The sequence below is a fragment of the Colobus angolensis genome, unplaced genomic scaffold (genome assembly GCF_000951035.1).
Source record: "Colobus angolensis palliatus isolate OR3802 unplaced genomic scaffold, Cang.pa_1.0 Scaffold147, whole genome shotgun sequence".
Taxonomy (NCBI): domain Eukaryota; kingdom Metazoa; phylum Chordata; class Mammalia; order Primates; family Cercopithecidae; genus Colobus; species Colobus angolensis.
Genome location: NW_012114566.1, coordinates 6,191,801 through 6,209,348, shown reverse-complemented (window position 1 = coordinate 6,209,348; position 17,548 = coordinate 6,191,801). Strand labels below are relative to the sequence as shown.

Below are 17,548 nucleotides of genomic sequence, written 5' to 3'. Positions count from 1 at the left end.
TGGCTCACTGCAACCTCTGCCTCCCAGGTTCAAGTGATTCTCCTGCCTCAGCCTCCTGAGTAGCTGGGATTATAGCCACCTGCCACCACACTCAGCTAATTTTTGTATTTTTAGTGGAGATGGGGTTTCACCGTGTTGGCTAGGCTGGTCTCGAACTCCTGACCTCAGGTGATCCACTCGTCTCAGCCTCCCAAAGTGCTGAGATTACTGGTGTGAGCCACCGCACCCGGCTGAACCCAAAGGCTTTTACTACCATTCCTAGAATTCCTCAAATCTCATGTCTTGTGTCCCCAAACATTCTCCAATTGACTATTTACTCTCTACCTTCTGTCCTGGATGAAGTAAGGCTGTGGTGCCAACTTTACCCACTATTCACCTCCTGCCCAGTCAATACCTTTGAGGCCACAGCTCCCTGGCAAAAGCTTCTGCTTCCCATCCTGTCCTTCATGCTGTAGTAGAGACACTTAGGCAGAGGCCTCACCTGTGGAAAACTCCAGTCAGCTGCTACACTGTGTAGCCACATTTGGAATATTTATATTCCTATACTGCATAGCCACCTTTGGAATCATTTCTCCATATCACTGTGGCATCTCAAGTTGAACTTAACCTCACATGTAGATCTGGTTGTCTCTCTTCATGTGTTTAGTAGTATATTTCTAACCAATGCTATTTTTCTTCAAGATTATTCACTCATACTACAAATATATGATCTTTCTGACTAAAGAGATATGCATGCAAGTGTGTACATGAATATAGGAAAATGATGCTAGAGAATTGGAGGTATCTGACATCATTTGGAATTCTGTTTTTAATGACATGAGGATCTAACCTCGCTTTTCTTTCTAAAATGTTTATGATATCTTCTTCAACTGGTAATTATGTGAACAGATTTATAACTAAAACAGGTTCTCACTTCCTCTTTTGATATTATTTCTTAAAAGGCATTGAATGAGGTCCAGTCAAATTCTTTATATAATATCAAATGGTCTCCTATGCTAATTACTTTTTTAAGATGCAAACATTGTAACATGCTCATTGTAACATTGTAAAGACCTCAATGCATTTAAAATGTGAAGTCACAAAAGATGTAAACATCGTATTTCACTGTTCAGGAAATGAATGAATGTATGAGGCGGTACAAATCATGAGGGAGTCCAAGAAAGCAATGGCTTTTCTGAAATTTAGAGTATTTGGAATGTCACCATGTTAAGATATCCTCAAGATATCATTTTTATACCATCAGCTTATTTCTCAGCCTCTTGTTATGTGAAAGATTCCTTCACTGTGAGGTTAACCGAGGCCAGGCCTCTTCCAGCTCCATCTTTTCTTTCCTCCTATGAATCTGGGTTCCAAGTTCAAAGGGACATGTTAGGAGTGTTATATTCAAGTTAATGACCCTTGCATACGTTTAACTTGGATGACATCTCTTCTAAAATCTCTCTTCTGTCTCATATGGATAGATTTTTAAAAGTCATTACAAAATTGGAGCTGAACAATTGTTGAAAGAGAATGAAATTTCTCTCTTTTGCTCTACATATCTAAAGGAATTATATCTTGTGAAAATGTCAGTCTTTGTAGCAGTTTCTTAGATGGCTATCTGCATAAGCTGTCTATCACAACAAAAGCATGATTCAATGGCTGTATGCTTCATGAAGGCAACTTGAGTTCGGCAATTTTAAGATGTGGTCCAGGTATACACATTATAATTTTGGGCAAAATTTGAGCAGTAAATATATAACACATTTTCTTATAAACATTGACCAGGATATTTGTGGCTTATTTTGTTTTAAAGTCAGAACATCCCGCATAATTTGATTTTCTTACATCTGAACATACATATCACTATTCACTAATGTTACTGTCAAATGTACCTGAATCTTTTATTCCACAAATTATAATTAACATAAGGTAAATATTTGCTACATATATGGGGACATACTAGCTAGGCATGATGATTCAGTTTTTTTTTTAATGAATATATGAAATGAGTACATACTATGTGGCCTTATATTTTGTCAAAAATCCCACCTTAATGCCTTACTGTAGATTGATCTTTATCAAACTTTATATAGCTTTTAATCAGTTAGCTATATAAAGTTCTTCTAATATTTCCTGATGGAATATCAAAGGTAAAATATACTAAGAGACGTTTGAAAACAGAAAGGAGCTAGGTCACAATACTGCATAGTGAGGACACCTAACTCTTAGAAAGATACTAAGTTGAAGAAGAGCTGTATTATAAACAGATATTTCTTTTTTATAAACTTCTTTACATTTCCCTTAATTCTTTTCTTTACTGTGCTTTTTTCCTTAAGCTACTATTAAATGGTGAAAGTAAGTTTTCATAAAGCCTGCTTCATATAAGTATCGCTGATTTAAGGAGGGGGAGAAAAGTTGTTTTGTTTCCTTTGTATTCTTTTTCTCCATGTGACAAGAAAGTATTCAGAACATCTTTTTAAATAATGAAAATAATAATAACTGTTCCTAGGAGAATAAGAAAGCAAAGGGGAGGCTTTGTTTGACTTATCTGTGATAAGGCACTTTGGAGCTTTGGTTTTTATGAGTTGAAGAAAGAGATGTACACAACACTCTAGCCCTTCTATTATGACAGTTTATACTTCCTACATAGCTTACTTAACTTAAATGCCTAGGAAATAGACACAATTATCACCTTATGGAATGCTGCTTAACTTTAAATGTTCCCTGTAGAATAGAAACCCACTTCATCAAAATTTATCTCAGTTTCTCAGGAATTATTTCTCCTCTAGGCTCCTGAATATTCCTGAGCACTTTTAAAATTTAACTCAAGGTTGCTTAGAAGTAACTACAATACAAAAGGAAAGAAAAAATTCCCACACTACTGAAGGCTGTTCACAAGTGTTTCTATGAAAGAGCTGTGTCCTATGCCCATGTACTCTTTAATCATTCACTCTTTCAGCTGTTATCAATTTAAAACCAATGAAACTCCCACACTGAGTCCATTTGAGCAGTCAATTTTAATATCTCGAGGCATCTGTAGTTATTCTGAATTGGCTGCAAAAGCAGAACTAACAAGTTAAGCTCTAACCATAAGTCGACATCAGGCTGGTAAACCATACATCAAACACAGACAGTTAGTCAATACTCCAGTATGAAAAACCAACTAGCATTTTTAAGAAGAGCAATATATTCATAATATGTTTGGCAGTCTGGTTTGCATTTCTTCCATGATGGCTGTGCATTTAACTTTTTAGTCAACAGGGTGGTTCTCAAGCTGGCAAAAAAGCAAATTTGAGGGAAAACTGATCAGTCTTCCGATCTGTGGGTAATATTTTTTAATGAGAATAAAAGGGATGGGGGAATGAGCCTTTTGTGAATAAGAATCTAGAAAGTGTCTTAAATGGCTGCGTTTTATAAGAAAACTCTTTCCACCATATGTTCTGGATCTTTGAGCACAGTGCCTACTTCAAATATTATGGCATTGTCAGGCCATGTGTCTCAATTTTGCGTTTGAAAAATCTGGTTGCTAGAAATACCTCTTTCCCTCCCAGAAATGACTCTGTGACAGGGTTGTTGCCTCCCATTGAGAGAAGAAGACAATGAAGAAGGAGTATTCAAACAAGATCAAGGCAGTCATCACTTCAATCGAATTGTTTCCAAATTTTGGGGGGTGGGAGCTCTGGGTGAAGGGGAATGAAGGGTGTTTATGACATATAGCTGCCTATTCCCAGAACTCTTTTATGGACTTTTATTTTATCTTCAAAAAGAAAAGACATATTAAAGGGAAATATCTAAGGAGGAGCAATGCTACATAAAGTTTATGTTTTCAGATCTGTTGCCCCAGAAAATGCTTTGATGAAACACACTTACAGCAATATAGTCAATTTCAAAGAAAAACTGGGAGATATACCTCTCCCTGTTGCAATTTCACTAATACTGACAGACCACCAATTATGACTATCCAAATTCTGATATGGCCTCTTGTCTCCCTCCCACAGAGAAGAATAGAAAATGCAGGAATAGCACTTTTACAACATGGAGTTATTTTTCCTGATGACTCACAGTTTTACAGAGGCCAAGTTAATTTTTGTTATCACTAATCAGGTGGCATAACAAGTCCAAAGGGAGATGCTTTTAATATTGGACGAAATTTGGGCCCCTGAAATAAAATAATGTAGGTTTTTTTTTGAATCTTGGAAATTTATGAAATGTTGATTTATAATAGACATGAATTTGGAGAAAAAAGATTCGTAGGCCAAACTGTCAGTGATGCTAAAGGAAATAAAAGAGCACTCTCTTAATCTTAGGATATGTCAAAATGAATTGTGGATATTAATATTTTCTTTGCTTGTAGCAGTCTAACACATCTGCTGAATGGAGTCCCTAATGAGGGTATTCGAGTTGTGAGAGCTCTGACATGTACTATCTTTAGAGACACCTTCAACGTACACACCATGTGAACTCTTAAATCCCATTCATATCTTAAGTGAGGAAGAAGTGAGACCTCTTTTCTTGAATACCATGGAAAGTTCAACTTGTCTCACTATATCAGAAGCATGCATTCATGCATTTGCTCAAATAATCAGTCTCTAGGTCAGGATGAAACTCTGCTTTCTTCCCCCTCAATTATCCACCTCGCCACACAATGAAATCACCATGTAGTACTTAGTGTGAGCAGTAGAATTATACAAATGACAGAGGCGACCGCAGCTTCAGGCACTGACTTTGGATACTGCTTGTAGGTCTATGGAGGCCCTGAAAAGCTAACAAGAAGCAAGCTGAAGCGTCTTCCACTGCTTGTGAAGCTGGCTTTAGGAGTCAGGAGGGAACTATGCCATACGAGAACACCTGCTGGAGAACAGCAGGGTATCAATAATAAATGTTAACCTTTAAAAAGGGGATTCTTTTGAACACTGACAAGGGCCCTGCATCTTTTTCTTCTCATCAGGTGGTTTCACAGAGGAAAGATTTAGGATGTGATTAGAGGATTGAAACAGTCATGGGCCATCTCTCCAGAGGGGAGCAGACTTCTGACACAAGGAGGAAATACTACCTTAGCCTGACTTTTGGTCGTCTCCAACTAGTTGAGGATATGCTTTCGAGAGCACATCAACTTTGGTGCAATGTTGGGGGTGGAAAGGGAGGTTTTGTATCTGTTTTACAATTTAGACACACACATAAGATTTGAGTTAGAGCATGGAGTATGCTTAAAACATGGCCTAGAGTCATAAGATGAAACAAAGCCTGCCTCCACTTGTTACTGCTTCCTTTTTGATGTGTATGATCTATTTCTTCCTGTTTTATGGAAACTTGTCAGTCCTCAAACTGGAAGGTTCAAATACTATATTTCAAACCGGCACCAGATTCATGTAACCCTATAGGGCATGCCAGAATTCTGGGCAATCTTTTAAGGATGCATAGTCCACAGAATGAATAAAACCAGCATCTGCTGCCAGGGCAAAATTTAGTATGGCTTTTAGGGGTCATTGGCTAAAAACAAAATGCCATTACGTTGGCTTTGAGTCAATTGGGTTTTATTCATTTTATACTCCCAGCATTATGCATAAATATTACTAGGCATTGGGTCAGTTTCATGGCTAAAGCCTCGTATTATCTGGCATTTTCCTTTACTTGATAAAAGGGAAACATCTCGAGGACTTGACTTAATGTGAAAGAAATGTAATTTAAAGGAAGAAAAAGGAGAATTATTATCATTGTTGTTTGCTAACACATAAAGTATAGTGAGTTACATACCAGAAATTTACTGGTAAAACCATATTGTAGATTAAAAAAGTCAAGTGTATGTAAGTCACCATCTCAAATATTACATTCTCACTAACATCTGTATAAAAAGATCTGTCCCCATAAGAAAATAAATTCTTCAATCATAGGGAAACCAATTTATCATTCTGGCTCATTCTTTTTCCCCTTACCTAATTTGCTCCCATTTCTGGACCTCATTTTCTCTAGTTTGCTCCAAAGCTATTCTGCTTTTAATATCTCACAAGACCTGGATTGTTTCCTACGTGCATAACAGGCTTTTAAAATACATGGGTTTAACCTGCTACCCAGGTGCACCCTTTTCTCAACATTTCTCCATCTCTCATGGTGACCTGCATCTTATTATTGAACAAAAGCTAACTATGTCGTACTGTATTACCAACACATTTGCTCCCAAGAGCCTTTAAATAACAGAAACTGCCTGGGAACTATAAATGCAAAGGAACCAGGAAGCTTGTAGGCCAAGATAAAGAAGATTAAGGTTGGCTATTAATTTTGGCTAATATTAAATCATGACACAGCTCACATGTAAAGATCACAGTTCAATTTTGAGCCATAAAGAAGTTTTTTAAAAAAGAAGATTTACAAGATATTTTTAAGCACATTAGTGCATATTGTGGAAGTTGTGAGAGTATTTCAGGCCCAAGCAATGATAGACCCATGCCCTAGTATATAAATTCAAGTATAATTATTCTCAGACTAATACTGATAAAGTGGCAAAGTTGGAGCATGTCTTTACCCAAAGCTATATTACAGTGTTGCTCATATACATTTTGCTTAAATTAACAGTGTGACAATTATGTTACTCTGTCATATATCTGTTCTAACAAATTATTTAAAAAACACTTTTCTCTTAACTCAATGATTTTTCTATTCATAAACATGACTGCTAAGTCCAGGGCTGATAGTTTGTATTTGCAGTTTGAATGGCAAATCTTTTTTTCTCAACATAATTGACATATTTTTAAAAGAACTATAATTTTTCAAAGACATTATTTTCTTTTATGGCAGACACCTTAAACAATCAGTTATGTCTGTGTGGGTAATTACTTAAATGTCCCAGCAGTTGCATGGCACTATATAAATGAGTGTAGTTAGCAAAGAAAAATGAACTCACGCCCATTTATGTCTAAAGAGCATCATGATTAAAATTACCAAAAAGAGAAATATAAGCCAAGCCCAAGTTATCAGTGTACGTTTCTTGAAGTAAGTGAATTACTGCTGCCTTTCCTAGATGCTTGCCTCGAATGATTTATCAAGCTTTAAACAAATACTTAACAGAATGGTTTCCTAGGGCCATCTTGGTCATAATTTACTCTGTGCACCTTAATAAGGATGAGGAAAAGGGAGAAAGGAAAGAAAGCTAAAAATAAGAAAGGCAAGATGAAATTAAGGAAAGAAGAAAGGAAGAAACAAAAAAGAAAGAGAGAAAACAGTTGTGGGATGGCTAAGAAAAGCTGAGCACTATTTTTCCATTTATCATTTCATTTAAACTTTCAATGTAAATTTTGTAAAGAAGAAAGCCAATAACCAGATATTAAGTTAATAGCTGGTAAATCACAGAATCCAGCTTCAAGCCTGGCTTGGTCAAATTCCAAAGCTCCTATACTTTCAAATAATCTGAGATATTTTCTCCTCATTTTTCTTAATTGTAAAATGTAGTTGAAAAATTGACTATCAGCAATAAGATTGATTCCGTTTACCAAGAGAATATGAAGCATTCTGTATCCTTTGAAAATATGTGATATTTGAGGTATGGGATACGGGTGGGATGCGCTGGCAGACCACCCTAAGGCAAAACCATGTCATTGTCCAGGTCTACCCATGAATTCAGAACTCTAGCCAGTCTCTATAGAGACTCATTCTTTAATAAGAGTGGACAACATTGCCCATCAGATATTTGGGCAAAGCCACTAATTTGATATAAATAGAATGAATCAAATAAAGGAAAGAAAAGGACCATGGATGAAATCAATCATTTAAAGACCAGAAGGGAACAATTTAAAATAAAAAATAAAAACAAAACTCCAAAACAAAAGCAAATTCTAATCTATGTCCTCAGAGAGCTTTTAAAAAAATATCTACTTTTCCTACTTATTTAATTATCAAATATTTATTGAGTTATATGTGCCATCCTCACTCTTGTATAGGAGTAAAATGGTCAACACAGTTTTTGTTTTCATGGTATGTGAGAAATGAGATGTGCAAAAAAAGAAGAATGGGAAACAAATCTAGAACATTGAAAACATTAAAATAATGTAATTATTTTATGAAATTATATAATTATGTAAATAATGTAAATTAAAATAACGTAAATATTGGGGAACAAAACTAAGAATTCTTCCAAAATTTGAGAAAAGGTAACACTGAATGAAACCATCAATTCAGATGATCTAATGATCACATAAAAAATATCTCAGAATAGGAAACAGAGAAAACAGGTGGGAGGAATGTATCAATGTAATAACAAAAATTTAAAAAAAAAATCCAGCACTGAAAAAAGAATCATAATTCTTAAAATTAAGGGCCAAGCACAGTAAAATTTAAAAATGCTGTCCACTATATACATTATACAGATTCCAGAATCTCAAAATAAAGACCAAAACCCCCCAAAGATTTTGAGAGAGAAATTTGAAGTAACAATGATACAAGTGAAACAATTTTAAGAGGGGAATCTGCAACTCAGTGTTGAACAGACAATGGAATTTTATACCCAACTAAGCTACTGATCGAGTGTGTGGGCATACTGAAGGTAGTTTTTAGACAGTTGAGGACTCCAAATGGGTTGAGGACTCCAACATCCAAATGGATTCACAGAAACTGTTACAGAGTAATAGAAGGGAAGGCATGGGATCCAGAAGACAGTGGATCTAACACAGAGGAGCAATGGAAGGAAATCACAGGGCAATCAGCTGGAGAGCAACCAGTACAAATTAGAGAAAGAAGCTGAAAGGACTTTAGAAGAAGATATTCAGGGAAAAAAGCAAGCAGTGGCAGACTAGAATACACAGACAGTTTGAGAGAATAAAAGCACATAATGGCATAAAGGCCCAGAAAGCAAAAAAAAAAAAAAAAAAAAAAAAAATGAAACTCTGGGTAGGGGAAGAAATCTGTGCAGGAAATTCAAAGTGGAAAAATGAATCAAACTAAAAGCATGATTATAAGCAAATTAGAGCATAAGGTTTGAAAGCAAGAACAGTATAACTGGAGTGGCCCATAATTCACAGCATGCAACCCATGGATATGTTCATCCAATCTGGCATATAACTTGGCCAAAGATTTGATAGTACTTACATGACTAAAATAAACCTGATTATTGTTTTATTTTCACCATTTAGTTCAAAATATGAAAAAAACATGGAGGTAATGTGAAACAGCATAAAACTGTTACTATATCCCTCAAATGTAAAAGATAGGAGAGTTTTTATCACAATAATCAGGGGCCTTACCCTTTGAGGGTCACAGGAGTCATGATATTATGAGTACAGGAAAGGAAGTCTATGTGGTGCTGCAGTAAACAACCTTATGTAAGCATAATAGTATGAATGTTGATTAATTGATTGATTTTTTTTTTTTTTTTTTTCTTGAGATGGAGTCTCGCTGTGTCACCCAGGCTGGAGTGCAGTGGCGCAATCTGGGGTCACTGCAAGCTCTGCCTCCCGGGTTCACACCATTCTCCTGCCTCAGCCTCCCGAGCAGTTGAGACTACAGGCGCCGGCCACCACGCCCAGCTAATTTTTTGTATTTTTAGTAGAGACGGGGTTTCACCGTGTTATCCAGGATGGTCTTGATCTCCTGACCTCGTGATCTGCCTGTCTCTGCCTCCCCAAGTGCTGGGATTACAGGCATGAGTCATCGCGCCCGAACGATTGATTTTTAAGAAAGGAAGCCTCACTCTGTCACCCAGGCTGGAGTGCAGTGACGTGATCATAGCTTACTGTAGCCCTGACCTCTTGGGCTCAAGCAATCCTTCCTCCTCAGTCTCCTGTGCAGCTGGGACTGTAGACATACATCACCACGCCTGGCTAACTTTTTTCCTTTTGTAAAGAGACAGGGTCTCGTTATCTTGCCCAGGCTCATCTCGAACCCTGACCTCAGGCAGTCCTCTTTTGGCCTCTTAAAATGTTTGGACTACAGGCATGAGCCATCCATGCTCGGCCATTTTATTTTTTTATTTTTAGCTTTTAAAATTTCACTATAAATAAGCCATACTTGTAAAACCAAGTAAAATAAAACAAGTTTGTATGACTTAGAAGTAGAAGAGAAGAGGCAGAGGACATGAGAGGAGAAATTGGTTCTAAATTCTTCATCTTACCAATGGAGGTTTAGCGTTCAATTTTCTAGGGTTAACGAAATGGAAGTCGAGATGTAGGCATCTTGCAAGTTGTGGAGAAAGCTAATGGAGACTGTAGGATGAGCTGTATTTGACCATAAGTGTCTGGCGAGGAGAAGAACCAAGTAGGGTCGGGCGCGGTGGCTCATGCCTATAATCCTAGCGCTTTGGGAGGCCAAAGTGGGTGGATTGCCTGAGCTTAGGAGTTCAAGACCAGGCTGGGCAACATGGTGAAACCCGGTCTCTACTAAAATACAAAAAGTTAGCCGGGTGTGGCGGTGTGCACCTGTAGTCCCAGCTACTCAGGAAGCTGAGGCAGGAGAATTGCTTGTACCTGCGAGGCAGGGGTTGCAGGGAGCTGAGACCACGCCACGGCACTCCAGCCTGGGTGACAGCGTGAGAATCCATCTCCAAAAACAAAAAACAAAAAAAAGATGAGGCTTGGTGTAGCTGAGTAACATTCATGCCTATTGCAGCAGAAACCTAAAGTACTATCTGAGACTGATAAAGTAAGATATTACAACACTGAAGATAAGAAGGACATTGACAAAAAACAAACTAACTTTCACCCTAAATAACAAGGGTGTAGGTATGGACCCAATCACCAGAACTATAAATAGAAACTGTTCAAAGTGGTACCCCTTAGGGATCAAAACTAAGATGAGGCTGGAAAGCACTTCTCCTTACCATAAATCCCTGAGGTGTGCTATTTATTCTTCACGCAGATTTTATAATATACTGATTCAAAAATAAGTAGTATGATACTAATTTCAGTTTCTACTAATGTCATCCAGTATGGTTTTGTCCTTATTAGGATGAATGAAACTACTTTGTAAACACTAAACATTTATAAATTCTCTCTGACGCTATTATTTTGACATAAGGGCATACTAATTGTTCCTGAAAAGCCAAACAATTGTTATCTTCTCTAAAAACTGTATTACCTAATCTTGGATGTCAATACTGTTATTTGAAAGATTACATAAGGCAGTTGGGCTAAAACTAAAGAACTGTTATTTCACTTCCAAAAGCAGGCCAAGGAGATTTACAAACATACCTACCACCTCAAAATGGACCCTTTTGCCTATAATTTATGTATTAAATGGATTCAAGTTTTGTTCCCAATTACATGCTCAATGTTAGTAAACTCATATATTTGAAAAGGGCTCACCATTCGTTGACAACCTTGAATGCCCTTGGAGAAGTTTTCCAAAGCTACCAACGCAATGGTACAGTGTTTGCTAACCCACCTGAGCTATTAAGATTTCTTTTCATTGAGCAATCACTCAGAATTTTTTTCTGGCCCACTTTTTTTGACATCATAATATGTTCTTCTCTTTAGTCATATTAAAGAAATTAGAAAATACAGGGCCAGGTGTGGTTGCTCAAGCCTATAATTCCAGCACGTTCGGAGGCCAAGGCAGGCAGATCATTTGAGGTCTGGAGTTCAAGACCAGCCTGGCCAACGTGATAAAACCCCATATCTATTAAAAAAATAAAAAATAAAAAATAGTGGGGCATGGTGGTGCACACCTGCGATCCCAGCTACTCAGAAGCTGAAGCACAAGAATCACTAGAACCCGGGATGTAGAGGTTGCCGTGAGCCAAGCTCATGCCACTACACTCCAGCCTGGGGGACAGAGCGAGACTCTGTCTCAAAAAATAATAATAATAATAAAAAATTAGAAAATACAGCACCATCAAGTGACTGCTTCCAAGTCTAGGTTCTATCTAATGAAACCACATATTGGTCACATCTCCGTGAGTCCAAAGAACAAGTTTTGAAGAAAGGGCTTGTGATTGAATTTAGATTGTATGATGTTGGGGTAATTCTCTTTTCACATTAAGTGGTTTGTGGACGTGATTCTGATGGGCGTTATAGGGTCAATAAAATATTAGCCCTTCCTGCCCCCATCGTGGTGCTCAATAAAGGCTGGTTGAATACAAAGCCCAGCCTCCTCAACCTACTGGTGAATGACATGAAAGAGTTAACACTTCGAAAATTGCCATGGCCCTGCAGAATCCCTCCCAGATTTCAGGAGGCACAATTGTAAACCCCAAACTGCCAAGCACAGCTTTCCTAAACCTTAGTAATGGAGGCCTTTTGTGCAGATCTGGAAGATTAGACAGTTTATAAGTATGATATAGATTCTGTGGCCAAATGAACTGCGGAGCAATTCTAAAGCCATTATTCCTCTTTCTAAATAATTCTTCCCTTTGAAAGAGTTAAGTCATTTTGCTTGGAAAAACTAACCATTTAACCATTAATCATTAATTTTATGTAATTTTTCTTAACTGATTAAAAATACTGATTTTATTGTTTTTCTAAGTCTTTGCCTGAAGTGTAAGAAAAAAAAATGGATTAAAGTACTAAGTGTGACCAGCCAGATATTTTTAAAAATTGGTTTAATGCCTTTTACTGAGTTGGGGGAAAAAAAAAAAAAAACTTAGTAAAAGCCTTAGAAAAGTTCATAGCTAAAACTGAAACAAACCCAAGAAGTGACTATATTTGCATAACTTGATCTGTACTTGGAAAAAAATTCCACTAAAGACAACAATGGAAGCTTATCAAATCAGAATTTTACATAGATTTTCCATAGCCCTACTAAAGAATACTGACTCATTGGTCAGTTATGGTGAAAATTTAATGGAGCGCTAAGATAAGAAATGCATGAATCAGAGTGTGTTTAGCGGTTCCATTGCTTCAGTATGAAAACGACATTAGGCATCCAGCTTCCCTAACGCTTTCTGAGACCAATTCTAGAGCACTGTAGTAACTAATTCTTCAGCATTTCGTGTGGAGCCAGATCCTGCCACTGAATTAAAACCCCTTTTATTTTGCCCCAGTCATGAAAAACTCAGACATTATGTAAAATTAGGATTATTGGCTGCTTAGCTGGTTTTATATTTTTCAAGATGGCAGTTAACCTGCAACTGAATCTTTTCTAAGAAAATGATCTTCTATAGGATAAATTCTAAGGCAGAACTGAAGGTACTAGTAATACTACTTAGTGAAGTTGAATCTGTAGAGGGTTAATTACTGTCTACAACTCAGAAAAGTATTATACATCAGAGAGTAAAAGTCTGAGGCAAGTCTGATTTAAACCATGGTCCTAGTTTTACTCCTAAATCCTAAGAATTTCATATTCTATTAGTAATGTGTATGCTTTTGCTTCATGAAATTTCACCTTCTACAATTGGTTCAAAGTGCCAGCTAATTTTTCAGATATGTTCCCTGTTTCAAAACAGACTGAAACTGATAGATTGAACAGTTATAAATTATTTAAGTGCTTATCTTTTGAAGTAATGCTGAAAAAATTAGGATCTGCTTTGCCCTCTTCATGAGAAATGATTGCTTATTAAATCGCCTCTCGATTTCTATAAAGATTAGCCAGCCTTTCAGGTTTCTTCTCAGCGTTAGGAGTTTCTTTTCACCCAATTTCAAATTCTTTCTTATATTTCATTTTCAAAAAGTACACATAAGCTAGAAAATTTGAAAAACACAGAGAATAACGAACTTCATGCGTATGTTTTCTTGTTTTAAAAAAATCTATTTAGCCTTTATATTCTATAAGCTAATTTCCAGTTATAGAAATATACTAATCACTGGTTCTATCTATCCATCCATCCTTTCATCTGACACACTAATAGTGATAACAATAATGAATAATAATCATATTAATAAGCAGAGGGCATTCATAAAATATTTACTTTTGTTTCAGAAACTCTGTTGAATGCTTTACATAGGCTATGTCATTTATTCCTCTCAATGATGTATATAAATATCCCCATTTAACAAATGAGAAAGCTGAGGCACAGAGAAGATCATAACTTGATCAATGTCAAAATGAGTGACTGGCAATCCAATTAGTTTAATGCCAGAGACCATGATTTTCTACTCTGGTGGCAATCATCTATTCTCACAATCATCTATTCTACCCTTTACATATATTTGTAAAACTACCTAGTTATTTCAGTTTGGATTGAGTTTTTGGACTGCCAGCTCTCAATATCCATACATCTTCATGACACTAGTTTGTCTTAGACATTCTTCCTAGCACTAACTTCAGACCATGACTAGGGTGATCGGATAAACTTTTAACCAAATCAGGACATTTCTGATAGTGAAAAGGGCTGGGTTGGTAAGTGTACTGGTTCATACTTACTAAGTCCCAGATGTGAACTGGAACCACCCAGGAACAGGAGTACATGGAATCATTCTAACAGGCCACTAGGATATCCTTTCTCTGTTCCTAGCGCAGAACATAGATCCTCTGAGGGCAAAACCAGGTATATTGTTCAATGGCCCCATGATACCTCCTTTATTTTTCTCAGGATATGTTTTCTGGACAATTATTTTTCTTCTTTGCTATAGAGTAGAAAATTTAATAAGCAACCTAAGAAGAATAAAATATTCTAATATTCCTTTAGAGCTGATTAGCTATGAACACAGAGGCACATTCATTTATCACAGTTATAGTACAAGTATAAAATGACCTGTACCTTTAATAAGTCCTTTTTCTTGCAGAGTTTTCAGGGAAGGTCTTCGGGTAATAAACTTCTTTAATCTGCTTTTAACTCGATTTTTGTCGCTTGTATCGGAAGCACTATGATGCAGTCTGAACACTGAAGATTTAAAAAAAATCAGAGGCTTTCAGTAAATTTCTCCTTTATGATTATTACTTTATGCAAATCTGAATAGAAAACAGTAGTTATGAAACAACTACCTGAATTAATAACTCGGGCTCTTCTGTCTAGAACAAGCCATGTGAGTAAAATTTGCCCACATGAAAGTATTAGTCCTGTTGCAGCATGAATGTACAATGAGAATGGGATTAGTTCCATATATTCACAATTTATTTTCACTTTCATTTCCTTATATTTAACATAACCTTTACATGGATAATTCCATGTGTTTATACACAAAATTATGGTCAGAGTAAGGGAAAAATTCATCTAAGCTACAGGAGACAACTCTTGAGCATTGCCGATTCCAATTAAGTAGGATTATATACTATCCCTAGCTTATGCAGGCATTTCTGAAGGTCCTGCTTGCTTGAATAACTTTGTCAATCTTCTTTTCTATATTAACCTGAAGTGATTTACTTTTCTGAAGCAGATATTTCTTACTCTCCTTATTGATGTATAATTATTATCAGTTCTAGGTGAAATTCAGAAACATAATTTGCCTCAAACTTTTTCCATGTCTTCATTAGTCCCCTCTCCTCTGCTTCCTATTCTCAGATTTATCTTCAAAGTCAGGTGTATAAAATCCATTCCTGAACAAATATTTGCTGAATGTCTACTAACCAGGCTCCATGCTAAAGGCTGTGAATTCAGGGATGAATATCATACATAAGGTCTGGGTTTTCATTAAGCACAGTCTAAATATATTAAAGATATCTTCTTCCTCCTTTTCTCCTTATTTTTAGACAGATTCTTGCTCTGTCACCCAGGCTAAAGAGTAGTGGAGTGATCACAGCTCACTGCAGCCTCAGCCTCTCAGGCTTATGTGATCCTCCCACCCCAGCCTCCCAAGTAGCTGGGACTACTGGCTACACCTGACTAATTTTTTTGTTTTTGTTTTTTGTTTCTTTTCCTGGTAGAAATGGGATTTCACTTTGTTGCTCAGGCTGGTCTCAAACTCCTGGGCTCAAGTGAGCTGCTCACTTCAGCCTCCCAAAATGCCAGGATTACAGGTGTGAGCCACTGCGCCTGGCCCAAGGTGTCTTATTATTAGTTACAGATAGTAATTTGTTGTGCCTGTAGATAAGATACATATCTTAACTGAACGGTACACTGCCTTCATTCAATTGTTGACATAATGTGAGGGTTTGGGATACTTCATTAAGTATTCTTTTTAATAAATATAGACATGCTTTTGAAAATCTATCTGGTCCAGGGAGAGAGAAACCTCCCTATAACTGGCAAAGTAAGGCAATTTTTGCATCCTCCTTTCCCTGCCTTTGACTACAAAGCAGGCTCAAACTTGAGTTAGCAAAATGGGGAATTAAGGTGAAGTTCAAGACTGAGAGTGACAGAAAAAGAAAAATATCCTGTTCATCTCCTAGCTGGGAGAAGGGTGGAATTTTATTTTTCAGTCAAAGTCTGGATCATCACATGAGACTAGGTGCTGTAAATTACTAAACTGAGACAATTCTTGCCACTTGAAAATCTGTAATACTTTATATTACTTTAAAGTATTGCTTCCCAAATTGTGTACTATTGACATATTAGGGTAGACAATTCTTTGTTGTAGAGGCCTGTCCTTTGTGTAGGATACGGAACAGCATCCATGGTGTCTACCCACAATATGCCAGCAGCACGTCCTCCTTAATTATGACAATAAAAAAAAGTCTCCAGACATTGCCATAGGTCCATGAGGGTGGAAGTTGGGGTACAGAATTACTTCCTGTTGATGATCATTGCCTTAAACTCATTGGAAAATTTATAGGGTCGTCTGAAGTTCTCATTTATTGGTGGAAGGTCTATCCATACATTGAGAAAATATAAAAGAACTCTGAAAAAAAATCTATATATCTATAGCATGTGTGTGTGTGTATATATATACACACAATCTCATACATATCTACCATCTATGTATTTGTCATGAGCTATCTATTTTTTAAATGAATTGGTAATGAAAGTACAACGACTATCATGTGAGAAAGGTGGACAGCTTCCCAGCTATTGGGCTCTTAAGAATGGACACAGGAGGAGGAACACCACACACCAGGGCCTTTCTGGGGTTGGGGGTAAGGGGAGGGAGAGCATTAGGACAACTACCTAATGCATATGGGACTTAAAACCTACATGACGGGTTGATAGTTGCAGCAAACCACCATGGCACATGTATACCTATGTAACAAACCTGTACACTCTGCACATGTATACTGGAACTTAAATTTTTTTAAAAAAAATTAAAGTTAATTTTAAAAAATGGGTTCTATAGGCATGAGAGTTAACAGATGCCCTCAGCTCTCAGAGTAATTTAGGGAGGACCAAAACAGCCCGAGTCCTTGGGGCAGTTGTACTGTATATTCTTTGGCTATAAGCAGTTTCCACCGGTGTGTTATACAAGTATGATTGTCTCTGTGTAGCTCAATAGTTTGAAAAGCACTACTTTAGATTTGTGCTGTCCAAAGTATTAGCCACTAGTCAGTTGGGGCTGTTGAACACGTGACATGCAGCTTGAGCCGTTGGTTGAAATAATTTTTACATGTTTTCAGCTAAATAAAATATCTTGCTATTATTTAAATAGTTTCTTTTTACTTCTTAAAATGTTGCTACTAGAAGATTTTACATTACACACGTTTCATATTGGACAGTGCTGGAAGATAAAAAATAAACACAAATTGACCAACTTCTGTCTACATGGCAGTGCTGGGTTTAACTGTTGTGGATAAAATGTATATGGCCTGTGTAATTATTTATTTTTTACTTATTTTAATTTTA

At 36.8% G+C, this 17,548-nt stretch overlaps 1 protein-coding gene across 1 annotated transcript in view; it reads right to left on the bottom strand.

Moving 5' to 3' along the window:
- ARHGAP15 (Rho GTPase activating protein 15) overlaps positions 1 to 17,548 on the bottom strand; it is a 630,040-nt gene that overhangs the window by 253,285 nt on the left and 359,207 nt on the right. Inside the window, exon 9 of the mRNA XM_011935698.1 lies at positions 14,597 to 14,719. Coding sequence (XP_011791088.1) covers positions 14,597 to 14,719 — 123 coding nt within the window. The remainder of the gene's footprint in view (positions 1 to 14,596; positions 14,720 to 17,548) is intronic.